The sequence below is a fragment of the Physeter macrocephalus genome, chromosome 15 (assembly GCF_002837175.3).
Source record: "Physeter macrocephalus isolate SW-GA chromosome 15, ASM283717v5, whole genome shotgun sequence".
NCBI classification, from domain to species: domain Eukaryota; kingdom Metazoa; phylum Chordata; class Mammalia; order Artiodactyla; family Physeteridae; genus Physeter; species Physeter macrocephalus.
In genome coordinates, this window is record NC_041228.1 from 53,650,596 (window position 1) to 53,673,380 (window position 22,785).

At 32.9% G+C, this 22,785-nt stretch overlaps 1 protein-coding gene across 1 annotated transcript; it reads right to left on the reverse strand.

The window, feature by feature from the left end:
- Positions 1-10,889: 10,889 nt before the first annotated feature.
- LOC112065825 (ATP synthase membrane subunit K, mitochondrial-like) lies at positions 10,890-21,935 on the reverse strand. Its single transcript, XM_055091108.1, has 2 exons — positions 21,931-21,935; positions 10,890-11,067 (listed from the first exon to the last, which is right to left on the reverse strand). Exons 1-2 carry the CDS (start codon positions 21,933-21,935, stop codon positions 10,890-10,892), a joined length of 183 nt encoding a protein of 60 aa, XP_054947083.1.
- Positions 21,936-22,785: the final 850 nt, after the last annotated feature.

Below are 22,785 nucleotides of genomic sequence, written 5' to 3' on the forward strand. Positions count from 1 at the left end.
AAGAGGCAAAAGACCTGTACTCAGAAAACTATAAAACGCTGATGAAGAAATTAAAGATGACATAAACAGATGGAGAAATATACCATGTTCTTGGATTGGAAGAATCAATATTGTGAAAATGACTATAATACCCAAAGCAATCTACAGATTCAATGCAATACCTATCAAATTATCAATGGCATTTTTCACAGAATTAGAACAAAAATTTTTCAATTTGTATGGAAACACAAAAGACCCTGAATAGCCAAAGCAATCTTATGAAAGAAAAATGGAGCTGGAGGAATCAGTCTCCCTGGTTTCAAATTATACAAAGCTACATTAATCAAGACAGTATGGTACTGGCACAAAAACAGAAATATAGATCAATGGTACAGGATAGAAAGCCCAGAGATAAATTCACATACATACAGTCATCTAATTTATGACAAAAGAGGCAAGAATATATAATGGAGAAAAGACAGTCCCTTCAATAAGTTGTGCTGGGAAAATTGGACAGCTACATGTAAAAGAATGAAATTAGAACACTGTCTAACACTGTACACAGAACTAAACTCCAAATGGATTAAAGACCTAAATGTAAGACTGAACACTATAAAACACTTAGAGGAAAACATAGGATAAACATTCTGTCATAAACCACAGCAAGATCTTTTTTGACCCACTTCTTAGAGTAATGAAAATAAAAGCAAAAATAAATAAATGGCACCTAATTCAACTTAAAAGTTTTGCACAGCAAAGGGAACCATAAACATGACAAAAAGACAATCCTCAGAATGGGAGAAAATATTTGCAAATGAAGCAATAGGCAATGGATTAATCTCCAAAATATACAAACAGCTCATGGAGCTCAATATCAAAAAAACAAACAACACAATCAAAAGATAAAGAATCACTTTCTTTTTTAAAGTTATGTAAGTTTCTGGTGTACAGTATTGTAGTTCAACATCTGTATACACTACAGTGTGATCACGACCATAAGTCTAGTAACCATAGATCACTATATAGTTGACCCCTTTTACACATTTTGCCCACCCCTTAACCTCCCCTTCCCCTCTGGTAACCACTAATCTGGTGTCTAATGAGTTTGTTTTTGTTTTATTTTGTTTGTTCATTTTTTTCCTTTTTTAAAAATATTCCTCATGTGAATGAAATCATATGGCATTTGTCTTTCTTATTTTACCTAACATAATACCCTCAAGGTCCATCCATGTTGTCACAGATGACAGGATTTCATTCTTTTTTATGGCTGAGTACTAGCAAAGTAGTAATCTTCTTTATGCATTCATTCATCCATGGACACTTAGTTTGTTTCCATATCTTGGCTATTGTACAATTCAATGAACACAAGGGTGCATATATCTTTTTAAATTAGTGTTTTGTGTTCTTCAGATAAATACTCAGAAGTGGGCTAACTTGATCATGTGGTAGTTCTAGCATCACTTTCTTTAATTTCCTCCTTTCTGATATCCTACGTCCAATGCCTCATTGGGGTGAGGGTGGTTGTAACTTGCCATGGATGGGCTGTAATTGAAATTTTCAGCTCCCTACATCACACACTCCCTCTGCTGACACCACACCACAGGGGAAGAAGAATGCTGGTTGGGCCACCTGATACCACTTCTCTTTGTTGCCACTGTGGAGGGGTGGGAGGATATTTATGTATGGTATTTGGCTGGGAAGGACATGTGTTATCAAAAATCTTTTGGTCCTGCTAGGCTGACCCTTTCCCAGTCCTTTGTCTAGAGAGAATGGGTTTTCCTTGGAGCTTTTTTCTATTTGTGCCTCTTGATGGCTCAGAGTTGCAGGCTTCTCTACCAGCCAACCCATTAGATATGGGAGATTAAAAAACAAAAACACAAAAACCCTGGGATTTGTTCCTGAAGTCCTGAAGCTCCTTGTCAGTCCAACTTTCTCTCCTCACATTTCATATCATCTTACTATTATCTGTTGTAGTAAGACCTTACTTAGTGAGGAAGATCAGGGAGAAAGAAGTTTATACTATCCTATCACTAAAATACATCTTTTTAAAACTTGAGTATACTTACTAATATGCTATGGAATTGCCTACCTGTGGAAGCCATTTTGTGAAATAATAATTATTTATGTAGGAACGAGATAAATTGTTAGTATTTTTCTTTCTCTGTTCTTATGCCTGTTTTTCCCCACCTTTTTCCGCTGGTATAAGCTATTCAAGAAAAATGCAGAATTAAGTAAAATAAATACTGTAGCATAGATAAGGTTTCCAATTCAGAAGCCATCATTCAGCTACTGCAGGACTTTAGGAAAATTATTTGGCTTGTCATTCCCAATTTCTTTATTTCCAAAAAGAAAATGGATATGTTATTATTTTGTATTCCTCAACATTTTTTTCATCTCATGCTATTTCTCAGCCAGTCGGAACAGTTACATGCTCCTTGCTTTAGAGAATGTTTAATCTAATTTAGTCCAATAAAGCATGAGGCTCTCCTCAAATCTTTTTGCTCAAGGCTTCTGAGAAAGAAAGCCAGTCTTTTTCTGGCAGGATGAGGTCAAGGAACTTGTGAACCCAGCTGCTCCCTTTTTCAATCATTCTGCAACTACCAGGGGAACCAGACATCAGATAAAATCTATACTATGAATAAAAGTAGAAAAACATGAATCATTGATAATACTGATGAAGTATTGAATCAAACAGCTTTGAAGCCTGTCCTTTTTCTGCACTCTTCAAATGTGATTTACTATTTTTAAAAGTCAGTTAATCCAGTTGGAGTTGAGTTGTATAACTTGAAGTATCCTAACTAATGTAGAATAATAATAAACGCTGCTTATAGGAAGATGAAAATTAAATGAGATAATGAATGTTAAATGCATACTACCACTTCAGGTACATAGAAGGAGTTCAGTAACTAAAATAATCAGTTTTGATTATTTTAGGTCTTTTGGAGATTGAGATTGGAGTGAGGGAGATTAATCCCATATGTATTACAATTCAAGTTTTTAGAAAAAAGAATATATTACTAATAGTAGCTATTTCCCCTTTCTTTGTGCTATAGATAAATTAAGCACATTAATTTGTCCATTTGAATATTGAGTCTGACATATACAGCTTTAAATTACTCCTAGACAAAGACCTCCCAATTCCCATGGTTACATTTCAAACTATTTTTTTGTTGTTGTTGAGGTTCACTGAAAACCTTTTAGCTTAGAATTTCTTGGTTGAGTATTGTTACTTATTTATCAATTTTGTTTAAAAAATAAGCATTTTATCATCTAGGAATTGTTACTTTCAAATTTGACACTATTAAGAAATTATAGAAAATTTAATGAAGTTTTATTATAGAAAATACAGTAAATGTGTGTTTTGTGTGTGTGTGTGTGTGTGTGTGTGTGTGTTACCATATCCTGATCATATGGTCTAAAATGAAACATATTTAGAGACATAGATGTGCCCCCGAATTTTTTTAAATGTAGGTAACTAGATTCATACAAACATTCTGTTCCTTAGACAGATTGCACTGTTAAATATTTATATGTTACCACGTTTAGACCAATATATATAGACATATATATATATATACAATATACATTGTAGAAAGTTCACGTATGATCTCCATGCCTTTCTTACATATGTTTACTATGATGAGACATTAAAACAATAACTGGATTCAGAGATATAGCTGATTTTGCAATCAGCCAAGATTGTCAAAGTTATCACAATCATTGGTCCCAGAATTTTTCAAACATTTTAATCTAGAATTAAAATTTCTCTGAATACTACTTATCAATTTCTATATTAACATCATACATATTACCAATACATTTACACATTTATATAAGCAACTCTGAGGCTTAATCGGTACTTGGTGAGTAATCTGATCTTCTAGGGTAAAAATTACTTTCAGAAGAGAAAGGTATTGCAATTTAAAAACTTACTTGAAGAAGATGCAAATATTAAAATTATCATGTTTTAAAATTATGTGTTCATTTAGTTGCATAAGACTCATTTTATATTAACCATTTCTGTATTAGCAAGACTGTAGGATAGAACATATTGCCCTTCTGGATGTGATTGCTAGGATATTATACAAAAAGGTGGTAAAGTTTGGAAATACATGGCTACTAAAAGTGTAGAAATGAATATTATCTTTTTAATGCCATCAATGCTCTTGGTTTAACTCAATATTACCTATTGTGGCTTGCAAAATTTTATTAACATAGTTTTTAGGACATCTAGAAGTATGAATTTATCAAAAATCCTATCTTAAAGAGCTCTGGTATTATATCATATGAAGAACATCTGCTGAGCCAGCTGTTGTCACCTTTCAAGTTCAAATTGTTTCCAAGAAGCATCTTACCCTCAATCATTTTATTTGTTCATTTGGGGAGAATAATCAGGGACTGAGTGCCAAAGATAGATATGATTATTATGGTAAAGAGTGATTTGGTGAGCCTCAAGTGGGCCATCATATCTTTGCAAATCAAATGGTATGGATTGCTGCCAGGACATATTGGAGTGTACTTGGTAGATAAGATATACTGAATGGCACTGTTAACAGTGATGGTGAAATATTTTGCTTTAGTGAAGGTGAATGTGAACTCTGCACTGGGGCCTGCTATAAGTGTAGTCATTTAACCAGAACGAAGTACCTGTTATATACTGGACTCAGGTAATTGAGCCAAGAGTCTGACCTACACAGTCAAAATGAAATGCAGGTTGAGCATGAAACTCAGTTAATTTTGACAGTGTACAGAAACACCCACATTATCTAGGTCAGCTGCCTACATTTTCTTTTCTCTGGATGATTGCTAAGCTCTTCATTTTCTATAAACAGAAGAAAAGATTTGAGATATGACAGTAGTTTGATTTATTTGTAAAGATTAAATAGATGTTCAAATATCACTGAGAATTGCTTCCAATTATTCAGCAAGAGAATGAGCTCAGAAACATAAAATTATTTCTTTTGTACTTTGTCTAACAAATATATCTTTAATTAGAAGAAAGCAGTGACTTGTCTGTATTTCTTGTCTGTTTGCCTCAGGCAATCACAAACCCCTGAATTGACCTGCCCATCAAGAGAAAAGAGAGCTGAATTAGATGTTAAACTTTTAAAATTGTGATATCAGCAAGATTCCACCAAGGAGAAGAAAAAAAAATGCTTTTTTATAAATGCTTTTACATTGTGCTAGGGAGGAAAGAAGATACAGGGTAAAATGACTTGAGTGTCAATGATTTTGCAGAAATAACCATTTACAAATGTTTACATGGATGCATCATGGAGTTAAACGCCTTCTTTTTAAGACAAAGGTAATACATTTTACACTTCTGGGACTATGTCTCTAAGACATCCCAGGAGTACAGGTTTGCTTCTCTTGGGCATTAGGTCAGCTTCTCTGGAAAACTTAGCTGCACTGCAGTACTGCCTAATACTGTTTCTCACATGTTATATAAGAGAACTCAAGTTTACTTATGCTGGGTTTCTGTTGGGATGGAGAGCAACTTTTCTTAATATTAGTATTACACTATTTAACATTAATAAATCATGATAAAAAAGTTGATAAATTGCAATTTTTTAATCTGCAAAGAGAGCAGTTGTCATCTAAGGATGCAGGACCTAATTCTTTGGGAACATTGGGATAGGTCTTATTCCACCTCATTTATAAGAATCTTCACTTTACCATAATCTGCTTTTGCTAGATGTTGCTTCTCTTAGTCCACCCTTCTAAAGACAATGTCTCCTTCCAGCCCTCCTCTTTTCCACCTTTAAATCATCAAATAACCCTCATACCACTTCACCATATGAAAATTTCATGTCTTCAACTTGGCTGAGATCAGATTTAGAAAGTTTTTAGATGTCACATCCAGGAGTTTGGAATTTACTTTTATGGGAAAGAGAACAGTAAAAGATTTTTTGACAACGTAGGGAAATTACATCCTCAGATTTAATTATATCATTAATAAAAAGTATGTATTCCTATTTTTATATAGCAAAATCTGCCACAGAAAATTTAGTACATTTTCAAATTGGCTATTAGAACCTTGGTAAAGTGTGTAAAAGATGGATTTTGTGAAGGCTGGAAGATTTCCCAGTAAGAACCAGTCATTTTGGAGATTGATGGGGAAGAGAGATAAAAAGAGGATGCAGCAAAGCATTAGCAAACTGTTCCTTGCCAAGTGTTTTAACTTGTCAAGAGAAGTTTTTGACCTGGTGAATGAAAAACCCATGAAGTTCAATGAGGCTGAGAAGCTTCTGTGAGCTAACTCTATCTGCCTCTTTGGTCCAGCACAGGGATTGACTTCATCAAGTAAAAAGACCTAGGGCATCCAGGAAAGATTTAGCCTCAGTTTTTGAGAAGCAAGATTTTGAGTGCTACAGCGATATTTTAAGGCACTTTGACACAGCCATTTCTAGTGGCTTTTGTCTGTTGCAAGCCAGAGATGAAAAAGGGGTCAGGGCATAAGGGCAGGTGGCCTGGTACTAACAGACTTGTGTCCACATCAGCAGCAGAGTACGTGGATGTTTTGGGATGGGTCTGGGCAGTTTTTTAGACAATGTTAATGCAGTCATGCAGAAAGTAGGCCAATCACAGAATTTTCCTATAGCCCAGGAATTTTCTTTATTTTTTTGAACCAGATTTCTTTCTTATTTTGCCAAAGAAGGAGCTATAGTTTTGGCAACAGTATCTTAGGTACTTATTCTAGTAATCAGGGGTCTATAAGATGGCCAGTTCTGTGAATCCCTCTCTCTGACAATGAATGACCGAGGAAGCAATGGTAGATACATTGAAAAGTGATGGATTTAACTCTGTTTCTCAATGTAAGTGTTATCTCAATGCAGAGCTCACGCAGCAGGTCATTTGCTCTTGCTTCCAAGACCATAATATTTAGTGTTCAGAACTCAAGAAGCCACACATATTATATAGTATCTGCCATTCATAGAACTCACTACACTTGAATAATTCTTGCCCTAATTACAGTAATTTAGTTGGGCTTTAGAATCAAACTGCCTGCATCAGATTGCAGCTTCAACAAGTACAAACTGTGTGCCCTTGGGTTTGTGCCCTAAGCTATTTATTCACATTTCAGTTTCCCCATTGGTAGGCTGAATATAATAGCACAGGATTACTTTGATGTTTAAATGAGATAATATCAATATGTTGAAATCCTACAGAGTAGTCTCTGCACATGGTAAGTGCTCATTAAAAATTAACTAGTCATTTCTTTGGTATTGTGAAGTCTTGACTACTTCCTAATGGCATTACTTTTTATCCTTTTTCCTTTAAAAAATTCAGTTCACTTTTACTGAAACTAAGCTTTTCAAGCAAAGGTTTCAGTGTAGAAACACAGCATGTTGTTAATATCCCCAGTCCAAACTGCTATACCAAATTAAGGAGACTATAGCTCAAGGGGTAAACTTGAAAATCCTTAAACTGGGGTGAAAGTGGAGTGAAGACTCCCTTCTCCTTTGCTGATGAACAAACACACACAAAAAAGAAAGAATATCAAAAAGAAAAAGACAATTTAGTTTTTAAATGCCTTATTCTTTTTATTATTTACATTTTATAAGAAGACCTTGAATAATTTAATACCATTTCCCTTTATCTTTGGAAAAACTTGATTATTCATAGTACCTTTTGATGAACATAAATATTTTTAAGCATGTTTTGGAACTCTTAGAAATAAAAGTCATGCTTGGTTATAGGATTTGTTTTAAGAAGTCTTAGATATGCTGTGACATTTAGCAAGTGCATGTTTATTTGGAATAAAAAGCAGTGATTGTACACAGTCCTTGAGAGGAACTGTAGGAAAAATAAGATGTCATTTAGAAAAAAGGGAAACACATTTTGAAATAAGGTGTGATTTCTTGACAAGAATTAATGTTTGATCTTTGGAGAAGGAGATAATGAATTCTACCCTCACTTAAATTCTTGATAAACAAAGCACTAGCATTTTTATTTTCTGAAAATTTGAAGAAGCTATTTCTTGAATTTTCCACAAAAGAAAATGCCTCCAAATGAAATACACCTTTCTTTCAATGCAAAAGCAGGAAAGCACAAACCTTTAAAGTACAGAAGCATTTGGAAGAAATAGAGCTGGGCAACATGCACTAAAGCAATTCTGGATTTTTCTAGAATCAGCATTGGAGTGAATCAGCATTGGAAAATAAAATTGTACAAGTGAGGCATGCAGAATTTTGGATTTTTTCTGGGAAAGTATTCAGGAAGACTCATAAAGAATATTTAATCTTCATTTTTCCTTCAATATCCCTGTGAGCCAAGCTAAATTAAACAAGAAGCATAGTTCATATTTGCTTGCCCTTCTCTCTTTAGGGTTAGATTTTCCATTCCCCATTCATCTATTTTATTTCATCTAGTGCCCTGTATATGTATGTTAAGTTTGATAATTGTTCTGTATTTATTCCCTTGTACAAGTCAGCTAAGGGAATGAGAATGTCTGTCTACCTATCTGTGTATCTATCCATCTATCCATCCATCCATCCATCACATCCATCATCTCAAGTAATGTTTGTAATTTAAATAAAACTTTATGTAAATATTAATAACTCTTTTAAAATAAACAAAATACTACTATTACCAAATTCTTAATAACTTTTAGTCATTCTCTATTTCTTGATCAACATACACTAAAATTATGAGATTACTGAATAGAGAGAATGTCTTTATATTTGAAAGATTGATAACTATTTCTGTAGGTCAGCATTTCCTAATAGATATTAATAAGTGTATAGGACAAAATAAGAATACATAGACAATTCCTGGAAATGCTCAGTGACATGAAGAAAAATTGGATTCTTAAATGCAAAACTTTACTGAGCTCTTGGTCTAGTTATGTGCTATGTGTATGAAATATCCTACAAACCTGTATCCTTTGGTCAAAGGATCTTTCCACACAAAGTCTTTCATAGGACAGGTTTTGGAAGAAAATTGTTGTCAAACGTGGAAACTTATATCTTGTTGATATAATTTAAAGTATGCAGTGTCATAGTACTACTCTGCTCATAGATATTAATATGAGCTTTGTGACATAATATCCTCATTTATAAAATTAGGGGCTTGAGGAGATGAATTCTAAGACTTCTATGTCCCTTGTGTCACAGATTTTTTTATTATATAATTTTATATTACAATCACCATGATAAATGTATACTTCAATGTTAAAGATGAATAGTTAATTTTTCATTGGTAAACTCCATTTTACAAGAAAAATTATGTAGGTTGTAATTTTTAATTCAAGTAAAACATAAAAGTTTGACTATCCTGAAAGACAAGCACAACCTTCCTTTCTGCCAAAATGTACCTTTCACCAAGATTTTGCTCCACAATACTGGATGCTGATTAGGCCTATGCTACTGTCAAGAATGTTATACAGAGTCTTCAATAGTCCATATTCACATGACTGAATCTGGAATGGAGCTAGAGAGCTTTTTATGTCTTTACACTCAATACTGGATATATTATTGTACCCTAATATCCCCAAATAAAAGACTTATGCAGCCATGTGCAGAAAGTTATGGCAGAAAGAGCATTAACTAGGTCAAAGTATTGCTAAAGATAGTTAACAATTTTGAGTCTTATATTTCATCACTGTAAAATGAGAGGATAATCTCTATACTCTCCATTTTACAGTAGGGTGACTATACAGTTTATCTTCAAAATCAAGAAACTTTAAAAAATGAAATGGGACACTATTAATAATTATAACAAGTTAGCATGTATAATTAAGTCTGTTCTGGATAAACTAAGATGGATGGTTACCCCTCCTAACAAGCAAATATAATAATGTGTAACAGAGGGTTGAAAAACTCAGTAGCTGTGCGAATACAGGGTACTATGAGATCTTTTACACAAATGTGCTTTGATGAATCGATAGGAAAATGGTTGGGTTATTTGCAGTTTATAAAAGGAGACACAGGATTATGGCAGTTACTCATTACCCAGACTTGTACAAGGAGGGGGCTGTGAGACTAGAAAGTTGCAGGATTGCTGATTAATAGATAAATGCTCTGAGTGCTTTAATGACTGGCTAATTGCTAGAGATAACTCCCTGTGTAGCAAAGGGAATACAAATGTTATTCGAAATATAAGGGAACCTGTCTCATAGTTGAGCAAACAACTTCTATATTCAGAAATTTGGAGGGTCCTTTTCTCAGATTAAGCTATATTTAAAAATTTATAGATAGTGCCCATGTCTAGAACTATTTAGGATATTTGTTTGTTTTTCATTGCTTTAACAGAAAATATTTTATCCAATATTACCTTCTCTTGGCCTATGTAGACATGTTTAAAATAGAAATAGCCAAAATTAAACATTCAAGAACATTCAAGAATAGCAGGCTTTCTAATTTAACCCCCCTGTACTGTTTATTGAATTATGAAGAGAGTGGGAGATCTGGTCTAAATTACTATGCAAGATGGAAATGTTCAATGTTTGGTCTCTACATTATATCCATAGCATTCCAAAAATAAGATATTTGAAGTCAACCTTATAAATCTCTCTAAGCCATTTGACAGTATTAAAATGGCATTCTGGAACCATACATTTTTTGGTCCTCACATTCATTTAATCTTGTCATCCAAACAGGGACTATTTATTGCATGGGGGTGAGGATAACATGAAAACACTGATCAGTGGTGAGATCATGAAATCCATTTTGTCATTATCTACTCTAACAATCTAATCAAAGTAATTCTTTGACAATTCTTATTAGTCTAGATGTGAGCCTCAGCCCCTGCACTCAGCAATCTGTGATTAATTTATGTAGCTACTCAGCTCCATTTAATATTTTTTCCAGGTTCATAATTTATTGTACAAATTGAGTATCACATGATGAGTTGATATTAGCTTCTTCAGGCATGGGAACTTAACAGAAGAAGTACAGCTTAGAATCCGTTTATGTTGCTTTCACAGATGGAGTTTTTTTAGACCTTAGCATAAAGTATAAGACTATCAAAGCAATACCTCCGTATGTGGCCAGTGAACAATTCATTCTCCCCGTAAGAGTTGAAATTTTTTTGATACCATTGAATTTGAACTGGGCATCTGTTTCTGGACCCTGCCATGATTTCAACCTTCCAAAACGCACAGACTCCACAGCCGTTGTCCTTCAATTTACACAGCAGCACCTTGGCCCTGCTGGAAGAAGCCCTCCATTTCCTGTTAATAACATGTTTATCATACAACTGTATTCAAGGGCTTAGCCTTTTATCTGATGTATAAACACATTTAATACATTATACTAATGCAAATTTTAATGTATTTAATAAAATGGTCTACAAACTTTATTATTAATGTGTAAATTTCATAGAAAACTGAGATTATCTTCTACCTTGGTCATACTCTAACAATTTATAACAATTTTTAATGTTTTATTTAGATGCCTTTGGAATGTTGAATGAAGGGTTTGAAATGAGCCTGAGGCAGCTTAGGTGGCATACATATTTCAAAGGGTAGTTTTACAATTCTAATATAGACTCCATGCACATAGAACCCCCTTTGAAGCCTATTTTTAATGTAGGCCTGGGTATACTATGGGTCATGTTTGTCCTCTGAAATAAAAACCATGAACAGGACAAAGTTTGTTTGGCTTAATTTTTTTCCCCATAACATCTAAGTTATAGTGAGTTTCTGCTCCAACACTCTGAACTTTTCTTGTTTTAATATAAAATTTACTTTCCTAACACTATGATAGATGCAAGAAAGACAATTTTAAACAACAACAAAATTCTTACCTTTATGCTGTCTTTAAATCAGGGCACAAAGGTAAATGCCAATCAAGTGAGATAGACTCCCAGATTATGTAAAGGATCTAGAAAAACAGAATGACACAGAGGGGGAAATGCCATGGATAGGGAAGAAAGCTAATGGAATTTTAAACACCATGGATGGTGTAGGCTGTCACAGAAATGAAGACAACTAAAGTGGTAATAAAAACATACACAGAATTTTAGTGGCCTTGTAGCATCTAGAAAAACAAGAGTTAAATCCTTTTGATCAGGACACCACCACACGACACCACTACACTATCTTTCTTAATTTACTAAAGTAACTATCCTTTTAGACAACATAAGAGATGCCTGCCTGGACAGCATTTGATTGTTGAATATATCACAGAAGACAAATCAACTTCATATTCTGATCTCATATTTCTCAGGAAAATGCTTTCTCTTCATTCATTTTCTCATAAGTTGGGTCATTTAATAAAATTACCCAGGTTTCCTTCTATTTAGTTTTCTCATTGTACATTACCTCATTGGTTTCTCTTTTTAATTGAAGTATAGTTGACTTATATAATTATATTAGTTTCAGGTGTACAACATAGTGTTCAGTATTTTTAAATACTATGTACCATACAAACTTACTATAACATTATGGACTATATTCCTTATGCAGTACATCACATCACTGTGACTTATTTATTTTATAACTGTATAAAATAAATTTTATTTATTTTATTGTATAACTGTAGTCTGTACCTCTTAATCCCCTTTACCTATTTCAACCATACCCTCCCACCCCTGTCAACCACTAGTTTGTTCTCTGTGTCTGTGAGTCTGTTTCTCTTTGTTTTGTGTTTAAGATTCCACATATAAGCAAAAACATCCAGTATTTGTCTTTTTCTAGTTGACATTTCATTAAGCATAATACCCTCCAGTTCCATCCATATAGTTGCAAATGGCAAGATTTCATTCTTTTTCATGGTTGAGTACTATTTCATTGTATATATATACCACATCTTCTTTATCCATTTATCTGTTGATGGACACTTAGGTTGGTTGCATATCTTGGCTACTGTAAATAATGCTGCTATAAACATTGGGGTGCATATATCTTTTAGAATTAGCATTTTCATTTTCTTTAGATAAGTACCCAGGTGTCGAAATGCTGGGTTGTATGGTAGTTCCATTTATAATTTTCTGAGGAAACTTCACACTGTTTTCCATAGTGGTTATATCAATTTACATTCCCACCAACAGTGCAAGAGTTTCCCTTTTCTCCACATCCTTGCAAATACTTGTTATTTGTTGCCTTTTTGATGATAGCCATTCTGACAGGTGTGAAGTGATGTCTCATTGTGGTTTTTATTTGTATTTCTCTGATGATTAGTGACATTGTGCATATTTTCAAGTGCATGTTGGTCTTTTGTACCTCTTTGGAAAAATGCCTATTCAGGTCTTCTAGCAAATTTTTAGTTGATTGTCTGTTGTTGTTGTTGTTGTTTTGATATTGAGTTGTATGAGTTCTTTATGTATTTTGGATATTAACCCCTTATTGGACATATCGTTTGCAAATATCTTCTCCCATTTGTTAGGTCGGCTTTTGTTTTGTTGATGTTTTTCTTTGTTGTGCAAAAGTTTTTTAGTTTGAAGTGATCCCATTTGTATTTTTGCTTTTGTTGTCCTTACCTGAGAAGACAGATCCAAAAGTATACTGCTAAGACTGATGTCAAAGAGTTTACTGCTTATTTTCTTCTAGGAGTTTTATGGTTTTGGGTCTCACATTTAAGCCTTTAATCCATTTTGAGTTTATTTTGTATGGGGTGTGAAAAAGTAGTCCAGTTTTATTCTTTTGGAGTACCTGTCCAGTTTTCCCAACACCATTTATTGAACAGACTGTCTTTTTCCTATTGCATATTCTTGCCTCCTTTGTCAGAGATTAAATGCCCATATAAGTGTGGGTTCATTTCTGGGCTCTCTTTTCTGTTCTATTGATATATATATATCTGTTTTTGTGTCAGTACCATACTGTTTTGATTACTATAGGTTTGTAGTATTGTTTGAAGCCAGGGATCTCTAGGTTTTTTCTTTAGCAAGATTGTATGGCTATTTGGGTCCTTTTGTGGTTCCATTCATATTTTAGGATTATTTGTCTTAGTTCTGTGAAAAATGCCATTGGGGTCCTATTTCATAGGGGTTGCATTGAGTCTGTAGATTGCTTTGGGAGTATGGACATTTTAATGATATTAATTCTTCCAATCCATGAAGATGAAATATCTTTCCAATTATTTCTAGTGTCTTCAATTTCTTTCATCACTGTCTTATATTTTTCAGAGTACAGCTCTTTCACCTTCATGGTTAAGTTTATTTCTACATATTTATTATTTTTGATGTGATGATGAATGGGATTGTTTTCTTGATTTCTTTTCTGGGAGTTTATTATTAATATATAGAAATGCAGCAGATTTCTGTATATTGATTTTGTATCCTGCAACTTTACTGAATTTATTTATTATTTCTAAGAATAGTTTTTTGGTGGAGTCTTTAGGGTTTACTCTATAGAGTAGTATCATGTCATCAGCGAATAATGACAGTTTTACTTCTGCCATTCCAATATTATGTTGAATAAAAGTTGTGAGAGTGGGTGTCCTTGTCTTATTCCTGATCTTAGAGGAAAAGTTTCAGCTTTTCACCAGTGATTATAATGTTAGCTGTAAGTTTGTCATAAATGGACTTTATTATGTTGAGGTATGTTCTTTCTATTCCAACTGATTTGAGAGTTTTTATCTTGAATGGATGTTGAATTTTGTCAAAAGCTTTTTCTGCATCTTTTGAAATGGTCATGTGATTTTTATCCTTTGTTTTGTTAATATGGTGTATCAGATTAATTTATTTGTTGATATTGAACCCTGCAAGGATATTCATCCTTACATCCCTGGAATAAATCCCACTTGATCATGATGTATGATCCTCTTAAGGTATTGTTGAATTCAGTTTGCTAATATTTTGTTGCAGACTTTGGCATCTATATTCATCTGGGATATTCCCTTATAATTTACTTTTTTCTTAAGTGTCTTTGTCTAGTTTTGGTATCAGGGTAATGCTGGCTTTATAGAATGATTTTGGAAGTTCTCCCCCAACTTCAATTTTTTGTAATAGTTTGAGAAAGGTGTGTATTAACTCCTCTTTAAATGTTTGGTAGAATTCCCCTGTGAATCTGTCTGGCCCTGGACTTTTGTTTTTGGAGATTTTTTTGATTACTGATTCAATTTCATTACTAGTCATTGGTCTGTTCAAATTTTCTGTTTCTTCCTGATTCATACTTGGAAGGTTGTATGTTTCTAGGAATTTATCCATTTCTTCTAGGTTGTCTGACTTATTGATATATAGTTGTTGATAGTATTCTCTTATGATTGTTTGTATTTTGGTGGTGTTGCTTGTAACTTCTCTTTCATTTCTAATTTTATTTATTTGGGCCCTCTCTTTTTTTTTTTTGATGAGTCTGGCTAAATGTTTATCAATTTGTTTATCTTTAAAGAAAACAGTTATTAGTTTCAATGATTTTTTCTAGTTTTTTTTTTTTTTTTTGGTTCTCTATTTCATTTATTTCTTCTCTGACCTTTACTATTTTCTTCCTTCTACTAACTTTGGGCTTTCCCTAATTCCTTTAGGTGCAAAGTTAAGTTGTTTACTTAAGATTTTTCTGGTTTCTTGATGTAGGCCTGTCTTGCTATAAACTTCCTTCTTAGAACTGCTTTTGCTGGGTCTCATAGATTTTCAAAAGTTGTCTTTCTATTTTTATCTGTCTCAGGGTATTTTAAAAATTTCCTCTTCAATTTCTTCATTGACCCATTGGTTTCTTTAGTAGAATGTTACTTAGTCTCCATCTACGTGTTTTTTCCAATTATTTTCCTGTAACTAATTTCTAGTTTTAAACTGTTGTGATTGGAAAAGATGATTGATATGATTTAATATTCTTAAATTCATTGAGACTTATTTTGTGACCTAGCAAATACTATCCTGGAGAATGTTCCATGTGCACTTGGAAAGACTGTGTACTCTGCTGTTTTTGGATGCAACATTCTGTAGATATTATTAAGTTCATCAGGCTTAATATGTCATTTAAGGTCAATGTTTCTGTATTGATTTTCTCTCTGGATGATTTATCTGCTGATGTTAGTGGGGTATTAAAGTCCACTTCCATTATTTTATAACTGTCAATTTATCCCTTTATGTCTACTAATATTCTCTTTATAAATTTGGGTGCTCTTAAATTAGGTGCCTATATGTTTACAGATGTTATATTCTCTTCTTGGATTGACTCTTTTATCTTTATGTACTGTCTTCCTTTGTCTCTTGTTGCAGTCTTTGTTTTAAAATCTATTTTGCTACTGCAACTTTCTTTTCATTTCCATTTGCATGAGATGTCTTTTTTCTTCCCTTCACTTGCAGTCTGTATGTGTTTTTACCTTTTGGAGGGAGTCTCGTGTAGGTAGCACATGGATGGGTGTTGCTTTTTATCCATTCAGTCACCTTTTGATTGGAGCACTTAGTCCTTTTATATTTGATGTGATTATTGATAGATATGTACTTATTGACATTCTGTTACTTGTTTTTTGGTTGTTTTGGTAGTTCTTTTCTTCTTCTTTTAGTTTCTTTTCATGTGCTTTGATGATTTTCTTTACTGTTATGTTTGGGTTCCTTTCTCTTTGTTGTTTTTTTTGTGTGTGTATCTATTGTATGTTTTTCATCTGTGGCTATATATATATATATATATATATATATATATATATATATATCTTTGCTTTAAACTGATAGTTGTTTAAGTTCAAAGCTCTACATTTTTACTCCTTCCCCAGGTTCTATGTTCTTGACTTCATATTTTACATCTTTTTGTATATCCCTTAACTACTTATTGTAGTTATCATTGATTTCTTTAGACTTTTGTCTTTTAATCTTCATACTGACTTTTTAAGTTGTTGATTCACTGCCTTTAGTATATAATTACCTTTACCAGTGAGATTTTTTTCCTTCATATATTTCCTTATTTCTTGTTATGGCCTTTGTTTTTCACTTAAGGAAGACCCTTCAATATTTCTTTTAAGGCCAGTTTAGTGGTGACAGACTCTTAGTTTTTGCTTGTCTGGGAAACTCTTTATCTCTCTTTCAATTCTGAATGATAACCTTGCTATGTAGAGTATCCTTGGGTGTAGGTTTTTTCTTCCTTTCATCACTGTGATTACATCATGACACGCATTTCTGGCCTTCAAAACTTCTGTTGAAAAAAATCAGCTTATAGCCTTATGGGAGTTTCCTTGTATGTACATCTTTGTTTTTTTCTTGATGCCTTTAAAATTCTCTCTTTATATTTAACATTTTCCATTTTAATTATGATATGTCTTAGTGTGAGTCTCTTTGGGTTCATGTTGTTTGGGACTCTGTATTTTCTGGACCTGACCTGGATATTTGTTTTCTTCCCCAGGTTAGGGAAGTTTTCAGCCATTATTTCATCAGATAAGTTTTCTGCTCTTTTCGCTCTCTCTTCTCTTCTTGGGATACCTATAATGTGAATGTTAGTACACTTAACATTGTCTCTGGGGTCCCTTAAAATATTTTAATTTTTTAAATTCTTTTTTTTTGTCTGTTCTGATTGAGTGATTTCCACTATTCTGTCTTCTTGGTCACTTATGTGTTCTTCTTTATCATCTAACCTGTGTTGATTTCTTCTAATGTATTTTTCATTTCAGTTATTGTATGCTTCAGCTCTGATTGGTTCTTTTTTTTTTTTTCTAATTCTTTGTTAAGTTCTCACTGTGTTTCTCTCTTCTGCTGAGGTCAGGGAGTATTTTTATGACTGTTGCTTTGAACTCTTTATCAGGTAAATTACTTAGCTCTGTTTCATTAGGGTTTTTTTTGGTTAGGGTTATCTTGTTCTCTTGTTTGGCTATAGTCCTCTCTCTTCTCAGTTTGTTTACCTTTCCATGTTTCTCTATGTATTAGGTGAAACAGTTATCTATCTGGGTATTGGAGGTGTGTCCTTGTGTGAGAGCATCCTTACAGAGACTGTGTGCCTGATGGTTTGACAGAGGGCATGTGTTAGGGAAGATGCTAGCATTCTTTGTATTATATATACACATGCTTCTGAGGTCATTTTCTTATCTCTTATTAGAACATTTAACAATATATAATCATGTTATCTTGAACAGTATGAAAGGAAAATTAAAAAAAAAAGTAAACACCGGGACAAATGTAGAAATTAATTTGTATTCTAACTGGTTGGGTTCCTGGACTTTGTGCCTGGAAAAGAGGTTGAATTACAAAAGCAAAAGATGGAAGTATCATTGAGAAAAAAAAATATTTTAAAATAGCTTTGACAAAGCTTCTGATACAGAATTTGAACAGAATTTATTATATATCCTAATTCTAAACCACAGTACCAACTTCCTCTTTGGGTTGACTCAGTTATGACTGATTAAATCTGAACTGAAAATTAAATAATCAATATTAAATACATTACAAAAAGGTTGCTAAGGAAATGGAATTATTATTTGGTTAAGGATCTATAATATGCCAAATATTTTATGTATTACTTTATAACATCTGGGAGGGAAGAAATTATTATCATCTTCATCCTTTAGATAAGAACAGCTTCCCAGTTTAGAGTTATTAAGTGATAGTGATGAGGTTGATTTGAACCCAAAAGTTCCTGACTCTACACAAACATTAGCATTTCTATAATAAATTAAAAATTAAATAAATATTTCTCAATTACCTTTTCAACATACTATATGGTCATAAGGGCTGTTAAAGCAAAAGAATAATATCTGATATTTCCATATGGCTGTCATGTAAAAGGTAGAGGGAATTTGGTGGTCTTAGTTGATATGAGTCAGACCATAAGAAAGAGCAGGAGACAATAAAATGGAAAGGTTCTCACTCAGCCCTCTTCCTTCTTCTGAGGCCTGTTACCTCAGTAAATGAGATTTCTGATTTCTCTGTAGACATTATAGGAAAGTTAAAAAAAGCTGGAAAATAAAGTCTGAGTTAGGACATGGAGAAACTCTTAGCCTGTATAAACATAGTTGTGTTCATTACTCTTACCAGTTCTTAATTATTTTTTTAATTTCAAAAGTAGAAGTAATGTTAATTTTACATCATGAAACAAAGAAAATGTTTTAAAGAAAAATGTAAAATATCTCCCCTCAACCCTCTTTAATATTAATAGCTTCATGGTATCTCCCCAGACTCTTATCCATACACATATAGGAGGCTTATTGATCTTTTTATAAGTGTGATAATAACTTTGGCTCATAATTTTCTTATTTAAAATATATCATGGTCATCTTTCTAAATTAAGATATACTTCTAAGTAATTCTCTTTTAATAACTGCATTAACAACCTCAATATGATCATAACCATAATCTACATAACTGCTCTCCCACTGAGAGACATTCTGATTATTTCCAGTTATCTTGCTATTACAATTAATGCTTCAATATTCTGCAAGTACTGGTGCTTTTGTTTTAATAGGCTAGGTTTTCAAAAGTTACTAATAGATTACATATATTTTTAGTTTTGATATATAGTCAGATTGCTTTTTGTATCAGTTAGGCTCCAGCATGAAACACTGACAATATTAAAATCATCAAATTTGAGAAAAGTTTAATAAAAGGACCAGTTATAAATGAGTGGACAGGGTTTAGGGACAACACCAGGGAAGGTTCAATTCTCTAGTGTTAGTAACACTGAGGAATTACCACTTCTAGATCAGAAGGCTTTAAAGGCAGAATATGTGAAGAGGGTTACCCCACAGGAGTTGCAACCTTCCTTGAGAGATGCAGTCAGGCAGTGGAGATCCTGACATTAGGGAGTTGATGAAATACATACTATGATCTCAGCCTTCTTCCTCGTTCTCATCTTCTGCTGAATCCCCTCACTGGCTGAATAAAACCAATAAATTCAGGGGACAGAGATCCTATTAATGTAATTTCTGCAGGTAATTTCCCCAAAAGCTCAAAGAAGAATGGGGAAACGTTTGAGAATGGAACAAGAGGAAGGAATGGAAAATATCCTTCACAGCACTCATCCCAAATACTTTACTATTGATCTTTCCCTTTGTCCAAGTAAAATGGTCGTGCTTCCCCCACAGAGATCACAAGAATCCTTTCAATTACCATGTCAATGTGGGGTGAAATCAGTTAAGGAACAGAAGATATCCACCACCTCATTCAAAAAAAAAAAAACAACCCCAAAAACAAATACGTTACAGAAATTCATACCTCCTCAGTCTCTGCATTTTATAATTTTTTAATATCCCAGTCTGATGGAAAAATTGAAACCTTGTTTTACAAAATTTTGCAATTACCTTTATTCTGTTGAGTTGAACATATTTTTGAGTGTTTATTGGCTATTTAGATTACCTTACCTGTAAATTGCCTATTCATATCCTTTGCCAACTTTTTCTACTATATCAGTTAAGCATTCATTCATTTATTCATTCATTCAATACATATGCATTGAATGTCCACTATGTGACAGGTTTTATTCTAGGCAGTGGAATCCAGTGAACAAAATAGGCAAAAATGTCTGCCTTCATGAAAATCATATTCTAGAGATGAGAGATATGAATTAGTACAATGTATGGTATATTAGATGGTGAAACATAAGCAGGAGGGAGGAGGCAAAGTGAAGGATGATTTTTGGAAATGCTATTTTAAATGGAATAGTCAAAAAATGTTCTAGAGAAGATGTAGCTAAGCAAAGATCCAAGGATCTAAGCTAGGGAATGATGTTTGTACTTCATAAAGAATATTCCAAACAGAGAAAAGAACAAGCACAAATTCCCTTTGATGAGCATTTCTGACTGATGGTTGAACTGTTGGGAAGTCTGTGTGGTTGGAGCACAATGACAAAGAGTGAGAAAAGTAGAAAATGAGATCAGGAAGCCTATGGTAGTAGAAGACTAATAGATAATGGAGGGCCCAGGGGGCCATTATAAGAATTTTGCTTTTTATTCTGAGTGAAATGGGAAGTCATTAGAAAGATCTGAGCTGAAGAGTGACAAGACCTAACTCATTTTAAAGAATCACGCTGGCTTCCAAATTGATGTTTGGCCAGATAGGGAGGAGATTTGGTAAAGGCAGAACCAAGAAAATAACTTTGGAGAATACTTCAGTAATCCAGAAAAGAAATGATAGTGAACTGAGGTGGCAGTGGAGGATAAAACAATGGTTGAATTTTGAGTATATTCTGAAAGTACAGCAGATAAGTAGATGTTGAAGTTTTAGATGTTGCATTTAAATTCGATTGTTTGTTTGAGGATCAGAGGTCTTGTTAATAGCAGGATAAGTTTGAGATGCCTACCATCCATCCCAGATGGGGTCACAGTGGATGTAGAAGTCTGGAGTATCTTGAGGAGATACCAGCTGGGAATATTGTCACTTGTATATGAAATGTGTTGAAATTATTTTTTCACAATCTTGCATTTGCCTTTTGATAATTTTTCCATTCTTTTTGATGTTGTTGCTATTGTTATTTTGTCTCTGTTCCTTTGTTCTGTTTCCCATTTGCTTAGCAAAATCTCTACAACACTAGTTTATAAACATAGTTATTTAATTTTTTTTTCCAATCATACTTAAGGTTAGAGAAAAACCATAACATTTTATAAACTTTATAATTTTGTATAATTTTAATCCAGTTGAAACATATTTTAAAATATAGTATAAATGGAGTATTCTAGCTTTGTTGCCAGATGAAAGCCAGTAATAAAGTGAACAGTAATTTACCTGTATTTTTCAATATTGTAAAATATGTTTTTTAAAGGTGAATAATGTAGAGGAACATCAAAAAGGAAAAAAAAAGTCAAAGAGTAAGATCTTAAGGCCCTATATATTTACATATTCTGTGAAAAAGACTCATAAAGAAAATGTCAATGTCTTTCAACATGTACACAAGTAATTAGGAAGCTTTTGGTCTGTATTCTTCACAAATGCCTTTTTTCTTTCTTTACAGAAAATCAAGAGCTCACTTTTTTCAATTGTAATAATGACAAATACTCACCCCCAGCCCCTCCACATATATTATGTATTTTTAAAACTGAATATGGATCACCTTTACAAAGATCTGTGTTTTTCAAAGACTGTTATCAATGATAACAAAACAGTTATTTTATATCATGGGGATTTTTATAATTTGTCTGCAAAATGATTTTGACTTACATCATGTTTGCATCTAAGGGTTTAAAAAATATTGAGTTCATCGAATAGCCATTAATGAATTATTGATGATGAAGCAAGATTTAAGTCTTGTTTTTCTTTTAATAAACTAAATTTTAAAAATATTAGGGAAAAAAAAAGTCACCAGCATAATTTAGCATTCTCAACAAACTTTTTAAAACTTCTTTCATATCCTCAGAAACCTATTACAAAAGCTGAAAGACCAGTACTATTTATAGCAAAGGGTTATTTTTTTTATTTGTAGAATAAAAAATAAATTAAGTCTGCTTGGCCACGATAATTCCTTAGTATACTGATCTCCTTAATTTCTACATTATATATATATATATATATATATATTTATTTATATTTACTTTTTTATTTATTTACATTTTCATTTATTTTTAAATTATAATATTTGTCTTGATTTTCTTTACATTTTCATTTTTTTAAGTTGTAATATTTGTCTTGATTTTATTTGTTTCAGTAGTTTCTTAAGTTTGAAGATATTAAGTCAAAGTTGTTGAGATTTGGCCATGAGATGGCCTTTGGAGAGTAATATAAAAATAATTTGATGATAATAGTGAATGAAACCTGAATTTAGAACAATAATAACAAAAGTCCAGGAAAGAAGAGTGGGAAATGAAACAGAAGAATATGTACATTTCTGAAGTTTGGAAATGATTTCAAAAGAAAGGAAAATATTAATCATGCAGTAACTGTTCAATCTTTAAGCCATGATTCTTTGGGCCTGCTATTTTCACTTCCAAATTAAAGAATGAACTTGGAAGGTTCACAGAAGAGCTAAATGCATTTACAATCAAAGTATTTCACAGCTTAATGGAAACTTACAAATAC